General features: G+C 44.1%; 1 protein-coding gene across 1 annotated transcript; it reads right to left on the minus strand.

The window, feature by feature from the left end:
- Positions 1-20309: 20309 nt before the first annotated feature.
- NPM3 (nucleophosmin/nucleoplasmin 3) lies at positions 20310-26773 on the minus strand. The gene is made up of 6 exons (XM_079977521.1): positions 26596-26773; positions 24528-24613; positions 23969-24088; positions 23083-23176; positions 22009-22157; positions 20310-21200 (listed from the first exon to the last, which is right to left on the minus strand). Exons 1-5 carry the CDS (start codon positions 26669-26671, stop codon positions 22027-22029), a joined length of 507 nt encoding a protein of 168 aa, XP_079833647.1. The 5' UTR covers positions 26672-26773; the 3' UTR covers positions 20310-21200; positions 22009-22026.

Raw genomic sequence — 26773 nt, forward strand, 5'->3', positions numbered from 1 at the left:
TTAGTCAGCTTTAATATTAGTTGTTTTTGTTGCAGCATCCTAAAAAGTCTTGTGGCACCTTAATGTTCAAGAGATGCATTGAGTGGCATGAGCTGTTGCCCACCAAACTTTATGCCACAATAAATCTGTTGGTCTTAAAGCAGGCATGTCCCAAGTGCTTTTGGGGGGCCTAATTCGGCCCTCCGGTCAGTTTAATCCAGTCCCTGTGGCAGTTTATTTCCTGGGGTGAAATCCTAAAAAAACCCTCAACAACCTCAATCCTAAAAAAAGGTCAACAACTTTTTTTGGCCCTTTGGTCGGCCCTCATGGCCCTTCACTTCATCAAATCTGGCCCTCTTTGAAAAAAGTTTGGAGTTCTATCAGATACTTTGTTATTTTCTCTTTACCAATGCAACACTCGGTCAATAGCAGTCTTGCACTCTCTTCAGTTTGTATATAATCATCTGAATGCTTTGGCTACCCCCCTTTGGCTATTTTGGATAAATTATTCTATTGTATTTGGCTTTGGAAGTTGTGTTTTCATTGTTCTCTTTTATTAAAAAACCCAAAACCATTAAAAAATAATACTTTTTAGTTGCTAAATCAAACAAAAAAATCCTTTTAAACGAATATAACTCGAGGCAACATTTGCAAAGTGTACAAAACTCAAGTGAAAGTTTTGTCAAGCCCAAAGTTATTATAAAGAAATATTTCCTGCTAGGTGAATGCAAACCATTCAACCCAGTATCCTGTCTCCAGTGCCTCCACTGCCACATCTGATAAAAACCTGAGAAGCTACAGGGTCATCAGACCCATCCATTGTCTGTCTCTCCTAAATATTTAGGGATACCTTGCACTCCAGTTGTTTCTTATCAACATAATCATGATCATTATCATAATAGGTTTCAGTCACTTCCAACAGGGATATAGTAAGAAAAGAACCAATATATACATAATTGTAATGTAATATCAATCTTTTAGCTTTCTGTTTCCAGTTTCCATCAGGACAGAGTTTTAACCAATTGTCTGTCTAAAATGCAATGGGGAATTGGAACAGCAATACTTATTGAAAACTAAAATTATGACATATGTGTAGCTTCCCCAGTAAGTACTGCTGTTCCACTTAGGAGTTAATTTCATTGCATACCAGTAAGACTACTGCTTGAACAAGCTGAGAAGGTTTGGATTTGGTGAGGCCACCAAAACTCAATATTATTCTATTTGTAGGTTGAATCCAGTAGGTTCATAGTTCATGAATCCTGACTTCGATCCAACAAACATTTTCATAATTCAAACTGAGACTGATTGCAAGTTAACGGATGCTTTCTATGCTCACATGTTCTGCGTATGACTAAGCACCCAAACTCTGCCACCTTTGCACATGCTCAGATCTCGCTTGATACATCTGTTTACTTTCTGAAGGAAGTTAAAAAGTCCCATTTGCAGTGCACATGAGCATGAAATGATTTTGCCGTAACAGATTAGTTAAAGGTAAAAGGTAAAGGTACCCCTGCCCGTACGGGCCAGTCTTGCCAGACTCTAGGGTTGTGTGCTCATCTCACTCTATAGGCCGGGAGCCAGCGCTGTCCGCAGACACTTCCGGGTCACGTGGCCAGTGTGACAAGCTGCATCTGGCGAGCCAGCGCAGCACACGGAACGCTGTTTACCTTCCCGCTGGTAAGCGGTCCCTATTTATCTACTTGCACCCGGGGGTGCTTTCGAACTGCTAGGTTGGCAGGCGCTGGGACCGAACGACGGGAGCGCACCCCGCCATGGGGATTCGAACCGCCGACCATGCGATCGGCAAGTCCCGCGTCCCAACAGATTAGTTACTCTGTGCCAAAAGAACCAAGCTGTTTAAAAGTTTGGATTTGAAACCATGCAACAACCAATCAAGCAAAAGGCATGTGGAAGAAACAAATCGGAAACAGCCAGTGATGGTGTGATGCATGAGGCTGGCAAAACAATGCCACATTACACATGCCAGATGCCCAGGATGCACTAGATATATTGAACTATCTGAAAACTTCTGTCTGAATTAGTACCTCTAGAATCAGAGAATTGTAAAGTTGGAAGGGACTACAAGGGTCATCTAGTCCAACGCCCTGCAGTGCAGGAATCTTTTGCCCAATGTGGAATGGCCTGAGCAGACACATTTTTAAAAATTATATTTGCGTACCGCACTATTCCTGCAGGTCTCAGGGGGGTTACAGAATTAAATCACAATTCAAAAACACAAAATACGTAAATAAAAACAAAAACAGCCCAATAACTCCCCCCCTCCAGGCCAAGGATGGTATGTCCTGACTCAGGTCAGCTGGTAACTCAGTGGCAGAGACAGGGACTGACCTAGCACAGAAGGCACAACATCCATTTGAATAATTCCCCTTCACAATTTGTAGCTGATGGGGTAAGTTCACCCATCACTATTTGGAATTGTATGTATCTTCTTTTACCATCTTTCAAGCAACAGATGCAAGCCTCTTTTTTATTATTTCAAATAGCTTTTTTAGCTGAAAGAGATGTTGTTATAGCTGCAATTCTGTTTTTTATCCTTTGTGGTTGCTGCTGCTGGGTTTTTAATGCATGATTTTATTTTATAACATTTTATTATATTTCATTCCAAATCATTGTAAAACTCTTTTGATGTGGTAAGTGGACCGATTGGACCATGAAATGGTCACTCCAGTAACCCATTCCAAAGGAGTGACACTATACATTGTGGGACCAAGGTTATCGGCTGGTGGCATTTTGTGCTAAGCCAAACTCAATGCATCATCTCAAGCATGTTTTGTTGTTGTTAGCGTCAGTGCTGTAAGCAAACAAAAATGTTAAATGGCTTCGTCTGTGGGATGGTTTCTTTCTTTGCTTATGTAGCAAATTTCTTCCTCAGGACATACAAACAGGTTTTTTTTAGCTGGAACTCACCAGAACTCAGTTCTGGCACCTCTCCTCAGGTGGGCACCATTACCATTATGAGAGAGCAAGAGAGTTCATGGTGAGTTCTGGCACCTTTTTTTCTAGAAAAATAGCAATACATACAAGGAATCATCAATCACACCTACAAGGCATAGTTTACTCATAGCAGTGAGAAAAGGCCAGCAAATAGAACTTCTCTTTCATTTTCCAAGAGACTAACAGCACAATCTTATACATACCATGTCAGTCTCGTTCATGCACTTGCCACATCCATGAGCCAGGAAATCAAGGGCTACTGTGAGTCTGCACTCCCTGCCTTCCAGGATGCATATTGGGGCAAAGGGGAGATTCACCTGGCCCATCCCATCAGTATATGCTCCAGTGTTTGCTTTCCTTCCCCCCATACTCAATTTTTCCTGGATTAGACTGAAAGCCTGCAGGCAGACACTATCTTATCTTTTGATATCTGAATAGCAGTTAGATAATTTTAAGGACTTTATAAGTGTTAAGGAATAAGAACAATACTCAGAAGGTTTAGTGGAGAAAGGATTGCAGCCCAAAGCACAGTATGCTTGTGAAACATGGACCACTTATAAATGCCATCTCCAACTCCTTGAAAGATTCCATCAACGGTGTCTCCAAAAATCACATCACTTGGGAATACAGGCAAACTAATGCCAGTGTACTGGAAGAAGCAAAGATCACCAGTGTTGAAGCAATGATTCTTCAACATCAACTTCTTCGAACTGGTCATGTTGTGTGGATGCCTGATTATCATCTTCCAAAGCAACTACTCTATTCCAAACTTAAAAATGGAACGCGTAATGCTGGTGGTCAACGAAAGAGGTTTTAAAAATGTAGTATAAACACCAACAATTGGGAAACACTTGCCTGCAAGCTCTCCAATTGGAAAACAGCCTTTACCAAAGGTGTCATGACACTCAAACTCAGAAGACACTCAAACTCAGAACAAAAGGGAGAAATGTGCTAAGAGAAAGGAATGATTGATCAACTCCAGCCCGAAACCAATGTCCCCACTGTGGAAGGACATGTGGATCCAGAACTGGCCTCCACAGTCACTTACGGACTCATTGTTAAAACTGTGTTTATGGAAAACAATCTTACTTGGCTACAAGTGGTCACCAAAGAAGAAGAATATGTGTGTGAGAGAGTGCTTTGCAAGCAACTCATGGGCTTGTGCAGCAGGTTAGAAAAAATAAAAGTAAAAAATGAAGACAATATACCACAAGCAGCTTAAGAGTGATTAATCTGAAATAGTAAGAGAAAGGTAGAAATAGGAAGATCTCTAGCAGACTGCAGACACCTGTATTTTCAATTCTTTTGTGGGAATTAGGGGGGGGGGGAGAGAGATCTAATATGGGAAGGTGAGATCAGACACAAACCTTTTTCCTCACTCCTGAGTAGGGCTGAGCTGCACAACACCAAAATTAAAAGATCCCATTTTTCTCCAGTCCTCAACACTTGGTGTTTAAGGTGACTTTCAGTTCATCTGCTCCAGGTCAGATTTCCCTGTGTTGTTCCAGCAAGGTGAGAAAATGGGTGTCCTGCTTTGGCTTTCAAACATAAAATTCCCCAGACCAGAGAAGTTCCCTGCACTTAATACAGGGCAAAAGAAAACTAGCTCAATGGTAGAGTACAAGCTTTGCATTCAAAAAGCATCAGCTTTTTGCATCTTTAGGTAGGGTTGGGAAAGACCTCTGCCTGAAACCCTGGAGAGCTGCTGCCAGTCAGTGCAGACAGTACTGAGCTAGATGGACCAAAGGTCTCAGGCAGTTTTGCTTTGTTCCTAAGAAACTTTAAAGGGAGCAAGACACAGAAAGAATCTTCTCACACGTTTTAAAAGGCAGAGGATAACTTACCTTTCATGAGAGCAGGCAGGCAGGCAAGACCACTGAACAGTCGGCAGCAACATGGATGTGGGTGAACTGGTGAAAAATCAAGTTCAGGGTATGTGACCCCTACACAGAAGAAGTGTATGAACAGTCCATCTAGTTACCTATTGTTGGCACAATAAGCCCAAATCTAGCAGGGCCAGAAGGAAGGAGGAGACTTGCTTGTGGTCAGGATGACCCGTAGCCCTTCTGCTTTACTGAGAAATTATCCCATTAATAATGTTCCCTCTCAGCCCAGCCTGGGGACCAGCGTGGACTGACAGCTGCTAATTCAGTGTAAATGGCTAGTGATTGCTCAGGACTCCCTTCCCCACCCAAGACCTTATCTTATCAAAGACCATAATTACAATTGCTATTTTGTTTTCCCAGATCAGCAATCAGGGCTTTTTGCCACCTAAACAGCTCCTGTCAGCCTGATCCATGAGTGACAGATAAAGCGCCCCCATCCTGCCTCATTCATTCACATTCAGTGGTACCTCAAGTTACAGACACTTCACTTACGCTTCACTTACATACGCTTCAGCTTACAGACTCCGCTAACCCAGAAATAGTACCTTGGGTTAAGAACTTTGCTTCAGGATGAGAACAGAAATCATGCAGCAGGAGGCCCCATTAGCTAAAGTGGTACCTCAGGTTAAGAACGGACCTCCAGAACGAATTAAGTTCTTAAGCCGAGGTACCACTGTACACACTTCGCCCAAGGAGAGCACTGCACTCTTCAACACCGCTTTGTTGAAGCCGGAAACATCATCCACACCTTCTCTTTGGCTTCTCTAGATGAAAAAAATATATATGGAAAACTTGAATGGAAAATCCTGTGTCAAATTTTCCCTGCCTGTCCTCAAATGGGGATAATAAAAGTGTCCCTCCCTCTTTCTGAGACACTGTAAAAAAAGTACTTTGACCACTGGAAGTTAACTACAGTGGTACCTCTGGTTATGTACTTAATTCACTCCGGAGGTCCGTTCTTAACCTGAAACTGTTCTTAACCTGAAGCACCACTTTAGCTAATGGGGCCTCCTGCTGCAGCTGTGCCGCCGGAGCACAATTTCTGTTCTCATCCTGAAGCAAAGTTCTTAACCCGAGGTAATATTTCTGAACAAAAAAAATTCCTTCCAGTAGCACCTTAAAGACCAACTAAGTTAGTTCTTGGTATGAGCTTTCGTGTGCATGCACACTTCTTCAGATACACACTGTGTACTTCTTCAGATACACACTGTGTATCTGAAGAAGTGTGCATGCACACGAAAGCTCATACCAAGAACTAACTTAGTTGGTCTTTAAGGTGCTACTGGAAGGAATTTTTTTTGTTTTGACTATGGCAGACCAACACGGCTACCTAATATTTCTGAGTTAGCGAAGTCTGTAACCTGAAGCGTATGTAACCTGAGGTACCACTCAGGTAAATCCTAAGTACTATTACTGCATATATCACTTATTGTGATTAATAGTATTTAGTTTTTCTATAACACACATGACAGAGATAAATGATAGATAGATAGATAGATAGATAGATAGATAGATAGATAGATAGATACCGTAAACTTCTGAAGGCAAGTGAGTTAATTCCAGTGGCCTACAGCCTTATATGGGAGATTACATTGACAGAGTCAGGGATGCATGGAAGGGGATGGATCTTGTTTCTATTGCCGCACTTTGTTCATTTAGATAACCAGAAGGAGCTTGGGCATTCCATTTTCTTCTGTGCTGGGAAATGAGCACAGGGACCAAGGACCCTTGCAGTGTAGGGTACTTTAAGGTGACCTCCCATTTTGTGATGGGAGAGGCAGCAGCAAAATACCCCAATGGTGTGGTGGAAGTGCTACCTGCTGCCACCAGCTGTGCTCTGAATGGTAACAGCAGCAGCAGGAGGAGGAAGAGTCACTTCCCAAATGATCAAGAAATGGACCCAGCAGCAATGGAGAAAACTGAGTTTCCTGCTTACAAAGAATTCACAGAGAGATCTTAGCTTTATTTGTATTTTCCTTGCTATTTATTTTCTATTCCTGTAGAAAATTTGTAGCCTCCTTTATCTTGGAGGCTCAAAGTGGCTCACAGCCCAAATTTAAAATAATCAAAAAAAGTAAAAAACCAAACCCAAATACAACATCTTGAACTCTTAACTAGGCTAGATGTTAAACAAACATCCCTTGCACCCGTCTATTTTCTTTAACATTTGTAGCCTAAGTACCTAAAACCTCAGACTGAAAGAATAGTTTGTGTTGCCTAAGGTAAACATTTTACTGTTCTAAATGCTTATTTCCTACATTTTGTAGAAACTGACACAACTGGTCTGTGCTTTTCTTGGACACAATTCAGCAAAGAGAAATGATTCCGCACTCTGTTCCTCTCTCCTGCCTAAGTTCAGCTGGGGTATCTAAGGAACCATGCCCAGCTTCTTGGTCCCCTCAATGGATCTGCTTACAGAAGATCTTTCCAAGGGAGACTTTGCCATATTAATTTGCTGTCTTTATTTGTACATGGTACTTCTTATTTGGAGACCCTTGGCAGAACAGATAAATTTCCTAACACTGTAGGTACAGAAGCCACTCTTGTCGTTAAGCCAACCTGTGTCCACAAGGTGGCAGTCTGAAGACACTAAACCACATTTGTTTAAACCTCTGTTTTACACCCCCACTCTTTCTTAAAGCTTCCTCTTAAAGCTCACCTCTTTCAGCATACATACACAGCTAAGTTTTAACTTGCATCATCCTTTCTCAAGACAAACTTTGCTTTTGAACAAACCCTTGTTTCTGGTGCCTGTTGCAGCTGTTGATTTTTCCCCAAGGCAGAAACCATGGAGTTGTAAACCTCTCTCTATAGGACCAAAGCCTGAGGTGAGAACAGCAGCTGATAAAAGAAGGCAAATGACCATAGGACGATTCAGTGTGGACCCTTGGGTCAGCTGCCCTTAGTGCGTCAGAGTCAGACCCCTTCTTCTTGCCACCATCAACCACCTGCCCTCTGGCCAGACTGGCCCCAATCTGCACAACTGCTCACTATGAGAAGGCAAGAGAAATGGAGGAAGCTGCTCCATCTCCTCACTCTGGTCACTGCCTGCATGCTTGGTGCAGGCAGGTGAACAGGCACTGATAGCAAAGAGGAAGTTGAGGAGGAGCAGGAGAGAGATACTTTGGGAATCAGCAGTGGGACCCCTGAAGTGGTGGGGGCATTGGCATGTGCCCAGTAATGCTGACATCAGCCCTGCTGCAGTCTCATGATTATATATTACACAGGCGAAAATGGAAAAGCTATATACTTAATACAAAATGAAAAGCTTTTCAAAACAAAAACTTAAGACAGACCAGTTCCATTATTCTGGAACAGCTGGTTCACTCAGGATATGATATCTCAACATGGATGTTGGACATAAACCATAAAACACTTCTAACTTTTGAGCACCTTGCCTCTACTCCCCACCCACCATGGGTGTTGTCCCTTCTTTTTCCTATGCTTGACATCCAAGCTGGTCCACGTGCAGCTGATAGAGACTTCCCCTTCTCCTCCTGCCCCCTTTTAGTGTTTGTCTGTATTCTATGAATTCTGTGATATCAGAACTCATGAAAGGGGCCCTTGGCCTATGCTTGTTTAAGCTGGAGATGCCAGGGATCAAACCGGATACCTTCTGCCTACAATGCATTTATTCTACCACTGCGCTACAGGCACACCCTACAGAACCCTAATGCAATGCAAATTCATTTCAGACCCCGTTTCTGTTTGCTCAATGTGGATAGCAAGCTTCCTGTAGTTCTATTAATTCTTCATAGGCCATATGATGTCCTCCTCCAAATCACTGCCTTCTCACACTTTCCCCTGCCTCCATCCGGATTTTTTCATTACAGGGACACTCCAAAAAGGCGAGGACCAACAGGTCCAAATAAATGTTTTAGCATACCTGTGATTTCTCTTCCCTCTCCCACTTTCACATTTTTGGTTATAATTTAATACTGCAAAGGGAGATGCTCATCTTCAGGGCACTTTAAAGTGTGATCCCTCTCCTGTGGGTCACTTCAAGCAGACAGACATTTATGGACAGCCTGAGCTACAATTTGCGTATCCCCTCCCTTGCCAGTTTTGTTTAATCCTTTTCAATCCTGGTTAGCATCAAGAAGGCTTCACGTCATCTTTAGCCAAGTTAATCCTGGGTTACACAAATAACTTTCTGTGAATTATTTAATTTTCTAGCTTGCACTGTTTCAAGGACTCCAAGTGCGTAACAATATATATCTATATATATTAAAGCTGAATCAAAGCAATGCAAAATGAATAAAACTGCTTTGAAAACAGTTCCTGGAGGGGATAATCACCCACTATGTGCTCTGCTAAACCACTGCATCTCCCCATTCCCACTGCTAAACTAAGAAACTGGGAGAGACAACAGTGAAAGTTCTGATTAGATGAGTTTCAGTCTTGGCCCAGATCAATGCAATTTTATAGGCAGGTGTCTATCCTCCTACTTTCCTAATTGGGAGGGAAGAGTGGTAGTTGGGAAACAAGGAGTTACAGCCGTTCCACCTAGCCCCCAAATCCACATGCTTAAAGCTCTCAGGGAGATAGATGGCCAAAAGCCATCCTGATGTTGCATCATTGTTCTCCCCTCCCTCCCTGCCTATACCTCAGTCCCGTGAAAAGCTGGAAGGTGTGGCAATGGAAGGTCTCAGCAGATTTATACCTTAAGCAAGGAAGGTCCTTCAGCCCCCAATGGCACTTGGCCAATGAGAACAACAGAGTTCACAGCACATCTCTGCAAAGGGGACCCATATTAATGCAGCCTTACAGTGACAACAACACCTTTGCCACAGCTGGGTGACTCTCGCTTGCCCCAGGCGACACTGTGAGACCCAATTAACATCCCCTCTCTCCCAGGCTCAGAGAGCTCCCTAACCCGGCTTTCCAGGGCAGGTTCCATGGGAATGATTTTGTTGTTTATACCCACAGCACAAACCTGGCCTGGGGGAATCAGCAGCCATGCATGGGAGCAGGCCTTGCTTGCCCTCTTTGATGATCAATAGCTGAACACAAAAGCTGCAATTCCCAGGTAAGGCATCAGCAGAAGCGCCTTGCGCTCTCTCTCTCTCTCTCTCTCTCTCTCTCTCTCTCTCCCTGATCTGTGTTGTAAAGGGAGTTGACGGGTGCAGGTGAACTATCCTAACACAAAGTATCATGACAGAGGGATGGGACGTAGCAGCACTGAGCAAGTGAGACGGTGCCCTATGGCGTGTTTTTTTAAGGAATTAAATAATCATTTAATTGCACCATTTAATTAAAAAATTCTTTAATTTGGATGCTCTTCAGACAGAAATAAAATAAGGCTCCTGGAGTATCCCATCTGGTCCAGCATCCTGTTCTCGCAGTGGCCGACCAGATGCCTGTGGGAAGCCTGCAAGCAGGCTCTGAGCACAACAGCACTCTGCCCACCTGCAATTCCTGGTGTCCAGAGGAAAAGAAAGACAGTCCCCTGCCCTCCAGTTACAGCCCAAGGGCTCCTCCACTCCATCTATTTATTGAACTTTCATCCGGATTTGCTTGCACAAAGCTCACACAGAGGTTAGCTCGTATCTCGATTTTATTGAGCATCTGATCTCATTTGCTTCCAGGGAGCTTATAAATCTGCTCATTGATAATTTGTTCATCCCGCACTTTTTGATGCATTTCCCTGATGCTTCCCGGACATTAGCACATACACATAACCAAACTGCTTTCCCAACCCGCTGCCCCCCACCCCCCACAAGGATCCTGGAGCAATTACAGTGGTACCTCGGGTTACATACGCTTCAGGTTACATTCGCGTCAGATTACAGACTCTGTTAACCCAGAAATAGTACCTTGAGTTAAGAACTTTGCTTCAGTATAAGAACAGAAATTGTGCTCTGGCTGCACGGCGGCAGCAGGAGGCCCCATTAGCTAAAGTGGTGCTTCAGGTTAAGAACAGTTTCAGGTTAAGAACGGACCTCCGGAACGAATTAAGTTCTCAACCCGAGGTACCACTGTATAGGATAAAAAAAGCAAGATGAATGACTATGTTATCAGCTCCTCCACACCCATTCCAACACAGCCTGGCACTGGCTTAGATACACTTTTGGGGCACGGGCTTCTGAAAGCAATTTAAATCCATCTCACAGAATCAGCCCCATCTAAAGCAACCGGAGACCCTCCACGCGTTTGCTGCACAGAGGTGACAGTGTTTGGGTATGGGTATGTCATCAAATCTGGATCTGAGGGTGGCTCGGGCAAACTTCAGAGTGCAGGATGCTGTAATTTTAGACCTGTTTGTTTACTTACCAGTAGGCCTAAGCAACCTTTACCACATGGCTTTCAGGGCCTCTTGCCTCGGCGATGGCTGAACTACTGACCCTGAGAGTTGGCAAAACACTGGGGTTGCACTCTTGACATCCTCACCTCGAGATGATATTGCTTCTGCGAGAAATATCCTGCTGCCCCACCCCAGTTCATAGTGCTTACCTGGATGTCCTTACATCAAAGTGGGGGAAATGCTCAGTGTACTTGGTGTGTGTGTGTGTGTGTGTGTTTAGGTGGGGCAGTTAAGGTTTCCGAAGCATCCAAATACAGCCCCATTTCAACAAAGGCTGGCTAGCCTCTGTTTTTATTTGTTTTTGAAAGGAGAGGGCTGTGAGGAAAAGGATCTCTGCAGTACTGAGTCCATGAAATGTGAGTTGTTTTGGCTTATCCTTTTGATTTGGTAGTGCCCCTCAGCGGCTCCACAACTATGATTTACAACTGAGCGCGAGAGGTGTAGGCATGCAGAATTTTGGCATTGCACAGGACCCCACTGAAATGTCTACATTCCCACCTCCATCCCTGCACTACGACTTCAGAATGCCACTTCTCATCTTTCAGGATGCCGGGGTTACAGACCCTTTAAAAATTGTGAGACCACCTTGGCAGAGTCCTTTAAAATGCTATGCTAATCAGAAGCATCCTTCCCTAACCTGGCGCTCTTCAGATATTGCTGGACCTGAACTGTCATTCTTCACCGCCACCAGCCATGCTAACCGGGTCTCATGCCACCTGGAACTTGTAGCATCTTACCTGTGGTCACTGCAACACTGTGTGTTTGTCTTGTCTGAAAATTGCTAGGGTCCATTACAGCATTGAAAGCTGTATGTATGAAATTAGCCAAGTTCCGCTCCAGTGTATTGGGGCTGCAAGCTTCTTGGCACACCACTATATATGCCCATGCACACACTTTCCCTCCAGCAGTTTCTGAAGTCTTCAGAAGAGAAGAGGTAGTCCTTAATCCTTGTGGATTACAGCATCAGTTTTGAGACTGTCATCAGGTGTGTGGGAGAGAGAGATGGGGGCCCGCACACACACAGAGTCTGTGTCTAAGGGGAAAGAATAGGATTAGAGGGTCAGGATAGGGCAATCGGTCCCCCTCTGGAGATGATGCTATCAAAACAGATTCAAATACTTTGTGCAAATGAAAAGGAAGTCCTAGGGGAAGCAGAGCTTGCTGTCAGAGGTTGCTTTTGATAAGCTTTTCCAAGGCAAGGGGGCTGTTAGTTTGTTTTCCCCAGGCTGAGAGGGACAAGGCGTATATGGTGCTCTCTCTTGCTTTTAGTGAAACTAAAGAAACCTAGGGAAAAGAGAACCCAAGTCAGTGTTTCATGAGTGAATGTAGGTAGCTTGGTAAGTGCTCCTAGTGGAAATACTACAGCACAAAGAGCTAATGCAATGCCTGGTGATGTTAACAGAGTCATGCTGATCTCTGGAGAGCTGCTTCTGATATGGGTGGCAATATTTAAGAAGAAGCAGGACGTTGACATCTTGGTGAAAGTGGTGAAGACACTCATTCTGTTGCTGAACACATTGCCACGCAAAACAGAGCAAAATCCCAAAGAGTGGACTACAGCATTCTGTAATAATCCAGGCACCCCTGTTAATCACTGGGAACTGGATATTAACTGAAAAGCAGTTGGGGGTATATGTCTCATTGTTCCAGTCTGTGCAAAGCCATTCTCTAGTTTTAACCCACGACATAAGATACACCACATGCAGCCCAGTGGGATATTACTAAATGATGCTTCAAAGCAGAGACACCAAAAGCAGCTTTAAAAGATATCAAACGTGCCCAGAAGGCAGGCAGAAGAAAGGATGAACATTCAAATCCTTGCAACTCTTCAAAAAACGTTTAACAGGAGCATTTGACAAATCTCCCTATACGACTATGGGTTAGAACCATGAAGGATTCAGAATCTGCAGCGAACTTCTCCAGGGTTCATTTAATGCAACTTTGTGCTCTTTATAATATCGCACCAGTTCTATACTAATGCTATGCCCTAGCACAGCTTTCACCAACCTAGTGCCTTCCAGATGTTTTGGACTACAACTCCCATCAGACCCAGTCAGCACAGCCACAGGCCAAAAGGTTGGAAGGACACTAGATTGGCGAAGGCTGGCTTAGTGGATCTGTGAACTGTACCTTGATGGCATTTGGAGTTTTAAATGCATCAGCAAAAGCTGAACTGTGCACTGCTTGAAGGATCACAGCTTACCCTTGATGCAATCACATGGATACTTTGAATAGGGGAAATACCAAAGCTATTTATCATAGAAAATACATGATGGATAGGAAATATCCTAGTTTTAGCTAACTAAGGTGAATGTGCAAAGAGCCAATGAAGGAGAGAGACACAGGAAAGATGCATTCTCTCCCACAATGGTACAAAAAAGTGAGATAAGCAGGAAGTGAGGTCAGACACCCTGAGAGTGTCAGTCTAGCATTTGAGGAAAGGTCAGCCCAGGTTATATCAGAAAGACAGTCTAGGAAGCATGAGGGTTCCTCTTTCTCCCCACACGAACCCTTAAGACCTTAGTTACAGGTAGGTAGCTGTGTTGAGTTCTGTCAAGAGAACAATAGAGTTCTGTCAAGAGAACAAGCTGACAAGAGAACAAGCTGGTCATCACAAACACTCTTTTCCAACAGCACAGGAGACGACTCTACACATGGACATCACCAGATGGGCAGCATCAAAATCAGATTGATTATATTCTCTGCAGCCAAAGATGGAGAAGCTCTATACAGTCAGCAAAAACAAGACCTGGAGCTGACTGTGGCTCAGATCATCAGCTTCTTATAGCAAAATTCAAGCTCAAACTGAAGAAAGTAGGAAAAACCACTGGGCCGGTAAGATACAATCTAAACCAAATCCCTTATGAATACACAGTGGAAGTAAGGAACAGGTTTAAGGGTTTAGATTTGCTGGACAGAGTGCCTGAAGAACTATGGATGGAGGCTCGCAACATTATACAGGAGGCAGCAACGAAAACCATCCCAATGAAAAATAAATGCAAGAAAGCAAAGTGGCTGTCCAATGAGGCCTTACAAACAGCGGGAGAGAGAAGGCAAGCAAAATGCGAGGGAGATAGTGAAAGATACAGGAAATTGAATGCAGATTTCCAAAAAATAGCAAGGAGAGACAAGAAGGCCTTCTTAAACGAGCAATGCAAAGAAATAGAGGAAAACAACAGAATGGGAAGAACCAGAGATCTGTTCAAGAAAATTGGAGATATGAAAGGAACATTTCATACAAAGATTACCATAATAAAGGACAGAAATGGTAAGGACCTAACAGAAGCAGAAGACATCAAGAAGAGGTGGCAAGAATACACAGAGGAATTATACCAGAAAGATATGGATGGCTCGTACACCCCAGGTAGTGTGATTGCTGACCTTGAGCCACACATCCTGGAGAGTGAACTCAAACGGGCCTTAGAAAGCACTGCAAATAACAAGGCCAGTGGAAGTGATGGTATTCCAGCTGAACTATTTAAAATTTTAAAAGATGATGCTGTTAAGGTGCTACACTCAATATGCCAGAAAGTTTGGAAAACTCAGCAGTGGCCAGAGGATTGGAGAAGATCAGTCTACATCCCAATCCCAAAGAAGGGCAGTGCCAAAGAATGTGCCAACTACCGCACAATTGCACTCATTTCACACGCTAGCAAGGTTATGCTTAAAATTCTACAAGACAGGCTTAAGCAGTATGTGGACCGAGAACTCCCAGAAGTGCAAGCTGGATTTCGAAAGGGCAGAGGAACCAGAGACCAAATTGCAAACATGCGCTGGATTATGGAGAAAGCTAGAGAGTTCCAGAAAGACATCTACTTCTGCTTCATTGACTATGCAAAAGCCTTTGACTGTGTCGACCACAGCAAACTATGGCAAGTTCTTAAAGAAATGGGAGTGCCTGATCACCTCATCTGTCTCCTGAGAAATCTCTATGTGGGGCAAGAAGCTACAGTTAGAACTGGATATGGAACAACTGATTGGTTCAAAATTGGGAAAGGAGTACGACAAGGCTGTATATTGTCTCCCTGCTTATTTAACTTATATGCAGAATTCATCATGCGAAAGGCTGGGCTGGATGAATCCCTAGCTGGAATTAAGATTGCCGGAAGAAATATCAACAACCTCAGATATGCAGATGACACAACCTTGATGGCAGAAAGTGAGGAGGAATTAAAGAACCTTTTAATGGGACTTCCGGGTTGGCGCCATCGCCGAATGGCGGACTCCCTCCGAGCTCCGGAGGGAGCCTGCTCGGCAGGGGCTGGGTTCTACTGCGCCAGCGACGCGGGGACCCTCAAAAACCATGGGCGCTGAAACCCATGGGCATGGTGACTTGGCGGGCACCGTTTGCGTCCCACCCGACCCGCGAAGGAGCCTTTTTAAAGGCTGCGGAGCGGGTGACAGGGGTGGTGGTGCTGTGAGTCCTCCGCTTCCCCTGCCGAGCGAAGCCGCATGCCATTCGACGGAGAGCGCTGACTTCTTCCATTGAAAATTTGGACTTTAAAAGAATAACCCGTGAGTAATTGGAACTTGGATTAAAAAAGGGGAAAAATTCTTCTTAAATTCGGAGCGAGCGGGGGAGGTGCAAAAAGGAAGTCAGCCTCCCCCCTGTTGTGGAGGAGCTAAAGCAAAGGATTTGACAACTAAGATCGAGTGCAACCTTTTTTTGATAAAATTATTAACTTCGCGATGGAAAATTATAAGACTGGGCTGGAGGAGAAAAGTGGAATGTGAATTAAAAGGCAACCCCCCCCCCCGGAAACCCCGGGAGCGATCCGTAAGAGCGCCGGGAGAGGAGAAATAGAGGTTTTGACAGCTGTCAAAGGAGCTGTCAAAGTGGAAGAACAAAAAGAGAACTTTGTTACGAGGACTTTGCTGGTCACATTTGTTACAAATTGGATATAAATTGTTTAAAACAAGGAATAATAAGTTACTTTGACTGTTGGGTGTGATCGGGAAGGAAACTGAGTTACTATAATCCCTCTAGAGGAGCTGTGGGACACTACAAGTATTGTTGGCATCGAATTTGAATAGGACTTTTTATCTCCTGGGAAACTGCAGAAATGGAACACTATTTTGTCTACAGAGGTTTACACACTAAAGGAGACAATAGATTTATCTATTGAAGAATGGAAGGGACTTGACGTAATGTTTTGTTCCTGAATAACAAAGCCTCTGCAGAGGAATTAGAAGCTTTTTGGAATTAGAACATTTGTGCAGGAGAGCGGGGAAAAAAAAAAAAGAGGAGGAGAGAGAACAACAAGAACAACAAGAATAACAAGAACTGGACAAAGTCGGAAGATAGACTCCTTCCAAGATTGGACATGTGAAATCAAAGATGACCAAAAGACGGCAAAGACTAATAAAAAGACGGCAAAGCGGACTGGTGAAGGACTGTGGTTTAGATGTGGGAGCTCCAGGATGACAGTAGACAGTGACGGACATTGGGAACGCAACCGGGAAGGGGGGGAGGGAAATTTGGAATCCAAAGGGTGTTAAATTACATTTTATTCTTTTTTCTATTTTTCTGTTTATCTTAATCTGTATTGCATATTAAAGAGGGGAACTCGTGGAAGGGAACAGGTCGATTTTAGGGGATGGGAAAATATTTTTTAAATTGGGCCAATGATAATAATTTTAAAATTTGGGGTAAGAATTTGTTGAATCTATTTGAAAGAATTGGAATACAAGAGGGGGAGGGGAGGGGAAGTCCTGGAAGGATGCCAATGAAAATAAGGTTTTAAATTTGGATGTTTTTCTTTTTCTGTTATATTTGAAAATCTTTAATAAATATTATTTAAAAATAAATAAATAAAAAACCTTTTAATGAGGGTGAAAGAGGAGAGCGCAAAATATGGTCTGAAGCTCAACATCAAAAAAATGAAGATCACGGCCACTGGTCCCATCACCTCCTGGCAAATAGAAGGGGAAGAAATGGAGGCAGTGAGAGATTTTACTTTCTTGGGCTCCATGATCACTGCAGATGGTGACAGCAGTCACGAAATTAAAAGACGCCTGCTTCTTGGGAGGAAGGCGATGGCAAACCTAGACAGCGTCTTAAAAAGCAGAGACATCACCTTGCCAACAAAGGTCCGTATAGTAAAAGCTATGGTTTTCCCAGTAGTGATGTATGAAAGTGAAAGCTGGACCATAAAGAAGGCTGATCGCCAAAGAATTGATGCTTTTGAATTATGGTGCTGGAGGAGACTCTTGAGAGTCCCATGGACTGCAAGAAGATCCAACCTCTCCATTCTGAAGGAAATCGGCCCTGAGTGCTCACTGGAAGGACAGATCCTGAAGCTGAGACTCCAATACTTTGGCCACCTCATGAGAAGAGAAGACTCCCTGGAAAAGACCCTGATGTTGGGAAAGATGAAGGGCACAAGGAGAAGGGGACGACAGAGGACCAGATGGTTGGATAGTGTTCTCGAAGCTACCAGCATGAGTTTGACTAAACTGCAGGAGGCAGTGGAAGACAGAAGTGCCTGGCGTGCTCTGGTCCATGGGGTCACGAAGAGTCAGACACGATTAATCGACTAAACAACAACAACAACAAAAGCTGTGTTGGTCTGCCGTAGTCAAAACAAAAATAAAATAAAATAATTTCTTCCAGTAGCACCTTAAAGACCAACTAAGTTTATTATTGGTATGAGCTTTCGTGTGCATGCACACTTCTTCAGATGAGTCTTTAGTATCCAGTATCAAGAGTAGGCTCGTTGACATTAGGTCCATTAACTTCAATAGGCCTAGCCTGAGCAAAACTTAGTTGGATGCAAACTTGTGCCATTACTATATTATGATCTAGGGCCTTCCAACGAAAATGTGAAAACAAAACCATTTCTTCACTGTAGCAAAGCAGGCCAAGGAAAGCTCTAGGCACCAATCATGATGGCAAGTCTGCCATCTTGTGGCTGCATAGCCTGTTGTTTCATGAAAGTCCTACAGCTGTTGACCACTAACTAGTCAAGCCTTTTGCAGGAACCGTACTGGGGTGGGGGCTCTTCTCATCTGCAGGTAGGAAAATCTCCATTCCCTTAAAAGAAAAGAGAAAGGCTGGTTGCTTCAGCCACTCCCCGAGATAAATTTTGAACAAAAACAAGCTCATACCTGAAGGTTTTTCTCAGCCTTTTTACTGCATGCCCAAAATCCCTTCTAGAGATAGGCAGCTAAGGTGTGCCATGTGCTGCAGGTACTTATAGCAGGAAAGGAATGTGATATAACATTCAACCATCACTACTTCAGGGAGTCCCTAACTAGCCTTCAAGAATCGTATTCTGTCGGTGGATAAACCATATTGCCTCTTGCAAGATTTCTCCAAATATCGGAATCGTTAATACTTAGGAGTGAAACTTGACATTTGCAGGATATGAATGCGTATCTAGTTTTAGATATGGGAGATTCTTATTGGGAAGGAATTGGAGAAGGGAAGGTTACCTCTTCACTTACCCACCAGTGTCAGAACAGGTATCGGCTAATAACTTTAGGGGAAGGTTCCAGAAAAAGCCATAGCTCAGTGGTAGAGTGCATGCTTTTGCTTGCAAAATGTCCGACTTTCAAAATGTCTCCAGGTACAACTGGGAAATATTGAAACCCTGGAGAGCTGCTGCCAGTCAGTGTTGACAGTGCTGAGCAAGATGCACCAACTGTCTTGACTTTGTATAGCCCAGTAGCTCCCTATGTTGCCACACCCTCAGTGGCACCTATGGGGACTTTTCTCCCAAGGCTGTTAACTGCATTTGCAGAATGGTTGTACCAGCTGCACTGAGGGGAAGAGATAAACTTCCCTACTGCCACGCTGCCTTCCCACTAAAGATTGTGCACCCTCTACCCCCGACTAGACCTGCAATTGAGTGGGGTCATACGTGCCATGAAGACAGGAGTGCCTGGCGTGCTCTGGTCCATGGGGTCACGAAGAGTCGGACACGACTAAACGACTAAACAACAACATACGTGCCACGTATTAACAAATATTTAGACTTGACCTAAGAGAGCACAGAGCTAACAGTAATTTCTTTCACTACATAGTTAATTCTGTCTATGTGAACCTACAGTTCTTTTAACCTCTGCTTGCTTGGTCATTCGACCCCCAGATACTCACCAAGCTACAAAGGCACAAGGCAAAAGCAGCTGGAAAGCAAACCTAACTTTGAAGAAACAAGCCATGGTTCGATCATGTATGGGAGAACCTGCAGTTTTTTAAACAAACCATGGCTTGGTGTTATGAATGAACCAGGCAATTATATTTCAATCAAGTAATATAGATTTTGTAGTGAAGTATAGTATTGGGAACGCGGGTGGCGCTGTGGGTAAAAGCCTCAGCGCCTAGGACTTGCTGATCGAAAGGTGAGTGGTTCGAATCCCCGCGGCGGGGTGCGCTCCCGTCGCTCGGTCCCAGTGCCTGCCAACCTAGCAGTTCAAAAGCACCCCCGGGTGCAAGTAGATAAATAGGGACCGCTTACCAGCGGGAAGGTAAACGGAGTTCCGTGTGCTGCGCTGGCTCGCCAGATGCAGCTTCGTCACGCTGGCCACGTGACCCGGAAGTGTCTGCGGAGAGCGCTGGCTCCCGGCCTCTAGAGTGAGATGAGCGCACAACCCTAGAGTCTGTCAAGACTGGCCCGTACGAGCAGGGGTACCTTTACCTTTTTATAGTATTGGGAAACTAGGTGCTCATCTTTAGTCATGGAAATAATAGTGCTAAGACATTAGTATTTTTTAAAGGGCAATGCTATGTCTCCTTCAAAGGAAGTCCCATTACTCCTAGATTATGGGTGCAGAACTATAGTCTTTAGTAGTGCTACTTGCTTAAAACGTGCATACTAATTGTGTATTTCTTGGCCATTACTGACATGTCTACAATTCTTTTATTAATTCTACTGACTTATTTTAACGTAAAAACTATCAGCTATTTAAATTGAAGAAAAGCAAGCTCCCAGATCTTGAAATCAGGCAAAGTGGCAATGCCAAGATTGGTGCTCAAAGTCACTTATATGTTACTCCGCCAGACAAGCTGAGGGAGAGATCCCGTGTGAAGCCACTTCTGGGAAACAGCAAGAAATCCTTTCATACTTGTAATGTATTTCAAGAGGAGAAGATAAAATCCTGTAGCTGGAAAGTGAGCATCATGGGGCTCCATGGCTCTTGATTCCACACTTCCCACCAAGAAAAAAAGTTCATAGTAGTCCACATATTGCAAACACATTTATTCCAAAAAAGCAAAACTTGTTAGAAGAGATGGCACAATGTGAAAACAACTATGTCCACAAGTCTCAAATGCAGTTATGATCTATGCCTTATTACTAATTCACGCACAGCTCTTGACATATAAAGGATGAGACGAAACAACAGGAACATAACACAGGTTCTATTCCTTCTCCCTGGCATGGAGTTCAGTTGGAAGCAATCCTTTTAAAAACTCTCTACAATAATGGCATTTAGAATGTGGTTAATATAATATGAATGAATACATATATGGTTTTAAAATTTGGTTAAAAATAAGATCTGGTTTTCCCCTCAGAAACTAAACCCTGCATTAATCTGTTTGGGCACTCCAAAACCAAGAACTAAGGCACACAAGCTTCAAGAGAAGGAAGCTCAGCAGGTAAATAATTTATTTTATTTCTTTTAAAATGTTTTTATTGCTTTTTGAAGCAAACAAACCAACCAACCACAAACACCACCTTACATTCCACAGGTATTACTCATTCCTTAGGGAACATGTCTGTTGAAAAGATGTAAAATGCATAGGGAACATAAAACTTGCACCCCTCTCTTGACTGCCTCACCTGCAGAGAAAACAACCTAACACACATCAACAGCAGCAGTACGTTTGGGCACCTTTCGAAGTACCGAAAAAATCTGACCAGAAGGCACAACAGGAACCAGTTTTCTCAGGGGGGAAATGTGTTTGAGGAGTCTTCAGAGATTTGCCAAACAGCAGGCTATTCCCCCACGTAGTCAGTAGCACCAGTTACTTGTGTCAGCCATCAGATTCGTATAGAAAATATAAGAAAGGTTTTCAAGAAGTTCAGCTGCAGACTAGTAGCACTGCGTTTTAGGAAGAAGAAAACCAGCAGCACCTGGCAGGAAGAAAAAGTTCAATTATGTGTGGTGGTGTAAGCTTCTAGGCACCCTGCACACCAAAAGGGGTGAACCACTAAGCATTCTTCACCACAGCTAGCCACATGCAACGGAGAAAGCCAACTGCTCAGTGATAAGAGAGCATTTCCTCTGTGTGCAGAAGGCCCAAAGTTCAATTCCCAGCATCTCCAGGTAGGGCAGCAAATGTCCTCCTTCTGAACCCCTGCACAGCTGCTGCCAATCACTGTAGCGGTTTGATTGCTGGACCTTGGAGAGCAGGGTTCAAATCCCCACTTGGCCATGAAGTTCACTGCATGACCTTTGGCTAGCCATTCACTCTCTGCCTATTCTACCTCCCAGGTGGTTGTGAGAATAAAAGTATGTGGTGACTCTGAGCTCCTTGGTGGGGTATAAATACAAAAGAGAGGGAATATTGAGCTGTCTGGATTCTGCATACGGCAGATTCCTTTATCCCTATGGCTCTATTTCTTCCCAAGGCCAGAAAATGGGTGACAGTGTAGGGCTGATAGGCCCGGTTATATTAAAAAGCAATTCTGGTGGCATGGCCGCTGTCACAGAGTCAGCTCTTGTAGCTGGAAGAACACCAAAGTAGAGCAAAAACAGCTGACGATGTCACTTCCCCAATCTTAGCACTGCAATGGCCCAGGTGGACCTCCTTTTCAACCTGCTGTGCCCAACAGCACAGCCAACAGTCACAGAGTTTTTCCCCAATAAGATCTGGAGAGCACCAGATTGGGGGCATTTGTCCTCGTTTCTCAGCTGCCCAACCTCTCCACAAACACGTACCTTCAGGGAGATGTCAGGCTAAGATCTGCGTTGCTTCTTCGCTGGCTTGATAGGAGGTAGCTCCCCTTCCTCCTCTTCCATGGACTCGTCCTCCTCACTAAAATCCTCATCTTCACTAAACTCATCATCTGAGAGGTCCTTTTTGTGAACTGAAAGAAGCAGCTGGAACTGTTACTTTGCAGAATGACCTGGGGAAATGCCTCCAGCCCCTCCTCTCACCATTGCTTGCCAACTTCACCCCATTCCTAAGAGCGTCTCAAGCAGTGAATTACCTGTGCATGCCAAAGCATTCACACATTCCCCAGCTCTCTGCCTTATGCTTCAAAGAAGGGCTAGGTACCATTCCATCATGCACACCTGCCCATGAGATGTGTGTCCAGGTCCTCACCTGGAGGACGAGCAACCTACACACAACTCTGAACAGAGTGCACCACTGAGCAACGCCTTTTGACTATATAAATAACATTCCTCCAAGTAGCCTGTTTTAAAGTGTCCCCCCATGCCTCAAGACACCTCAGCAGTGCCTTCCAAGGTGCCCTGGCTCTCCTATGGTTGTTGCTGCTGGTTTAATCACAGGAAGGCAAGTTTCAGCTTCTTTACCCCACTCTAAGACAAGGGAAGGAGGGACACAGGGCAGATGGAGCTGAGGCTTTGCTTTTCAGTGTGACCAACCAAACCACCTTTTTTAAAAGTAAAGAGTAGGGAGCAAAAGGGAGACCCAGTACTGCAAACTGGGGGAAAGCAGCACGCATGTATTTGATGGGGACAATTTTTGTACCCAAGTGTAGCCAATTTTCCTTCAGGGAGGGGGATTTTCAAGTATGCGGTTCGGCTTGTGTGGCTCACACCCAGCCTCCGCCTTGTATCCTGTTTCTTGTCTTTTACCTGTGGCAGCCATTTTGTGGCAGTGGCCACAACAGTTTCTCAAATTCTGCTATGTGCCCACAGGCCCAAAATGGATGGAAGAGTCTGTCATAGCACATCCCTCCCTAAGAGAGAACACCCACTTCTCTTAATTCCTAGGAACCCCCTTTGCTCTCAGTAGCTCCCCAAATCCCAGTCCAGCCTCCTTACAGATTTGGTGTTGTCCTGCAAGGTGGACAGGGCCAGATCCTGAGCGCAGGCGAAACGTCACCGGGGGTTGGAGCTCGAAATCTTCCAAACACAACTGAGAAAGGAGAAGGAGAGGGAGGTGTGATGGAGGAAGGAATGTCTCCAGATCCCATTTAGAGCAACCAGACTCTGAGCTTTCTTGTTCCCCTCTTGTTTCTGGGCTACAGAGCCAGGGAACTAGCAAGTCTATTTTCTATTATCCAAGCCATGAAATTCTCACACACAGCTCAACGAGATTTGACATCTTTCCGCAGGGCCTGCAAGACAGAGCTGTTCCCCCAGGCCTTTGGTCGGGGTTCAGTCTGATTCTTTCTTTTCTGTATAAGAACAAGCATTAAAGAGGCCTCCTAGCCCGCTCACAGGTCCTTTATAAGAACAGCGGTAACAGTTGGCCTTGGAGAATATTAACCACTCTCAATTTTACCCGTGGACTGCCATCTGTCCAGATTTTAATCTGCTCTGAACTAATTTTAAGATGTAGTTTAATTAATTGATTGCATTTTTTTTGTTTTTATGTTCTTTGTATACCGTGTTAGGTTTATGATGTTAGCTGCCCTGAGCGCAGCTCTGGCCAGGGTACAAATAAAAAATTATTATTATTATTATTATTACTAACAACCGGAACAAATTAAGTTCTCGCTGAACTTCAGGTCACACTAAAAACACTGCATCAAACCACACATTTGAACTGACCTAAAGGGGCCTGCTCCATGACAAAGATCTCGGGTCTTGCAAACCCAGCCCTCTCCCCCACCCTCACCATGTCTTCCTGTTAGCCCTTTCAGACCCTGTAGCCACCATATGCCCACCTCCCATGTTGCCCATGCACCCAACAAGTTTTTTTTACCGAAGGCTGGCATGACAACTTTAGGTTGGCCACTGGCACCACAATCTCCTGGTCCTGATAGTCGTGTCCCACAAACTCCACAATATTGCACTCATCCTTGGCACCTTCCGACAGGCAAATCTTGAAGATGGAAGGACAAAGTGGAAAGAAGGGTAAAAACCAAAATATTCAGCAATACTTACCAAAGAGATAATACCTCCCTACCCAAGAAGAACAAGCAGCTAGGAGCTTGAGACCATCCATTAACACATGCAACCAGAAGAGAAAAAAAGCATAACCTCTACCCAAAAGCCTTCTGGGGAACTTTAGGTCCCTCTTCAAAAACAGGAGCATAGAAGTCCAACAGCACAAGACTGGGCAAACTTAAGATTTCTCCTGGTTTGAAGCTCATCCTTCCAGGTAACTAGCAAAGAAACCAAGTGGTGCCTAGTATTTGAAGAGGGATTTGCTTATGTAGAACTCCTGGTCACCTCAGGCTACTAGCTGAGTTATCAAATACTAGGTCATGCTAACAGGTCTGGGTCCTGGTTTTCCAAGCTAAGGATGTAACCTCTCTCACCATATTCAGAGCCAAGATATGATCAGAGTCATCTTCATCAGACACTTTAAAAGTGTAGGATCGGGTACTGCTGTTCAGCTCACATCCTGGGGTGGGGGGAAAGAGAAACAAATACATATTGCAACTGATAAGTCAATTTTCTAAAAGCAGCAGATTTGCAAGAAACTGAACAACTTCCTTATTAACTCTTTCAAGCCAGCTATTTGAAACATTTATAAAACTTTTAGAATGGTGTTTTCTTCACATGCTTCTCACTTTAAGCTGTTAGGTACAGTGGTACCTCTGGTTACATACGCTTCAGGTTACAGACTCCGCTAACCCAGAAATATTACCTCAGGTTAAGAACTTTGCTTCAGGATGAGGACAGAAATCGTGCCCCAGTGGCGCAGCGGCAGCAGGAGGCCCCATTAGCTCAAGTGGTGCTTCAGGTTAAGAACAGTTTCTGGTTAAGTGCAGACCTCCGGAACGAATTAAGTACTTAACCCGAGGTACCACTGTATTCAATTTATTCTTGTAGAAATGAATGGGAAAGTGAAGCTACGAAATACATAAGCTCACTGGGTCCCTTCTATCCTCAGCAATTTCTCAAAAGAGGGCAAGCAAAATAACTTGGAATTCTACCTTAAATTCATTTTTTGTTTTGTTTATACTACTTCTAGAGCACTAAATAATCTTCCTGTTTTTGAGGGGTGGGTGGGGAAGATATTCCTGAGTGGACAAAATGCAGTGATTTTTTTTCTCCTGGGGACGACAATTCTGCTCTCTGCTTGCTTTACCTTAACACAGAAGTTAACATTTTAATTGTGCACATTTATAACACCACCTTCTTCTTTGTAATGTCCTTTGTTTGAGTGGGGGGAACATTAGTTACCTTCCATTATTTACTATGAGTTCAATATTTCATCTGGGCATTTTGTGCATGTCCTTGTTTTACTTCCCTCCCTCCAGCTATTCCTGATTGACCAATGAAGAAATTAAATTACCGTTACAATTAACATTAGTCAGGGTTTTGTTGGACCCTAGTACCAAACTGATGCTGTAAATAAAATAAGGTGGGGATGAGGATAAGGTGTGTGATTCAAGCTAAGAGGTATTTTTCACTATTGCAAAAGCAGTTGTGCCACTCTGCAAGACGGCGTTTGACCATTTGGAAACAAATCCACTCTTTACAAAGTATTCTTATTTACCATTCACACTTTTTAAATCTTCCCTTTCTTCAATGCGTTTTTGAAATTAATCAGAATGTCCCCAAAATCTTTTTAAACAATTTTCAAATGCAATAATTAGTTTCAGTTTTCTAACAAACACTTTTATTGCTGTCATTAATATAGCTACGAGATCTCATACTGCATGTACACAGAATTTACATTTCTAACGGTTTCATTTGCTGGACTGCCGCAGAAGGATATACTGTAATCCACTGTGCTATGTTCCAGACGTAAACTAGAAGGGCCCAGAAACATTATTTGTACAGTAGTCTGATTCTATGTACCCGAGGGCCGAAGCAAGTCTCACGAGTCTCAGCGATGCACGTGGACTCCAAAACCCACGTGCACCGAACTGCTGTTCTAGGGTCAAGAAATATTCGCCGCTCGTCTGATTACAACATAGGCAGATCTTACAGTACGAAAGATCTAATGCATTTTCGGTCGGAAATACCCCTCCTGCTCCTCCAATGTAACTAGCCATGCAAGCCACGTGGACGCATCTGGGGCTTTAAGAGGCACACGCGGCACCGGGATAACTTAGCGTCGCCACGCCACGTGCTTCCGGGCCTTGAACATATAGAGACTCAGGATGTTTTTCTTTTTTTGTTATATTTGAAAATCTTTAATAAATATTATTTTAAAAAAAAAAGAACATATAGAGACTCAGTTCAAACAAATCCCATTAAGGGTCAAGTCTAAACAACCCAGATCCCAGTAGGAGGTCCCTCTGAACATCCCCAAATGCCTTTTCCTGTTTTGCCCCAAAGGGCCCCGTTTCCCCCCCCCCTCCACCTACATGCCCGCCTATCCCCGTTTCCTCTCTTTCCAGGCAAGGACAGGCCAGCCCTCCTTCAACTCACGGAACAAGAAGCTGCTGGTGCAAATCGGCGCCTTGACTCCATCCGCGATGCACTCCAGATCCACCAGAGAGGCCATGGCTTGCGCCGAAAGAGAGCGAGGCAGGACGAGGCAGGAAGACGCTCGCGCAGCGGAACCACCGACGAGCCGGCTTGGCTAAGGCCGCCCCACCGGCAACGT

This window comes from Podarcis cretensis (assembly GCF_951804945.1).
Source record: "Podarcis cretensis genome assembly, chromosome: 5".
NCBI classification, from domain to species: Eukaryota; Metazoa; Chordata; class Lepidosauria; order Squamata; family Lacertidae; genus Podarcis; species Podarcis cretensis.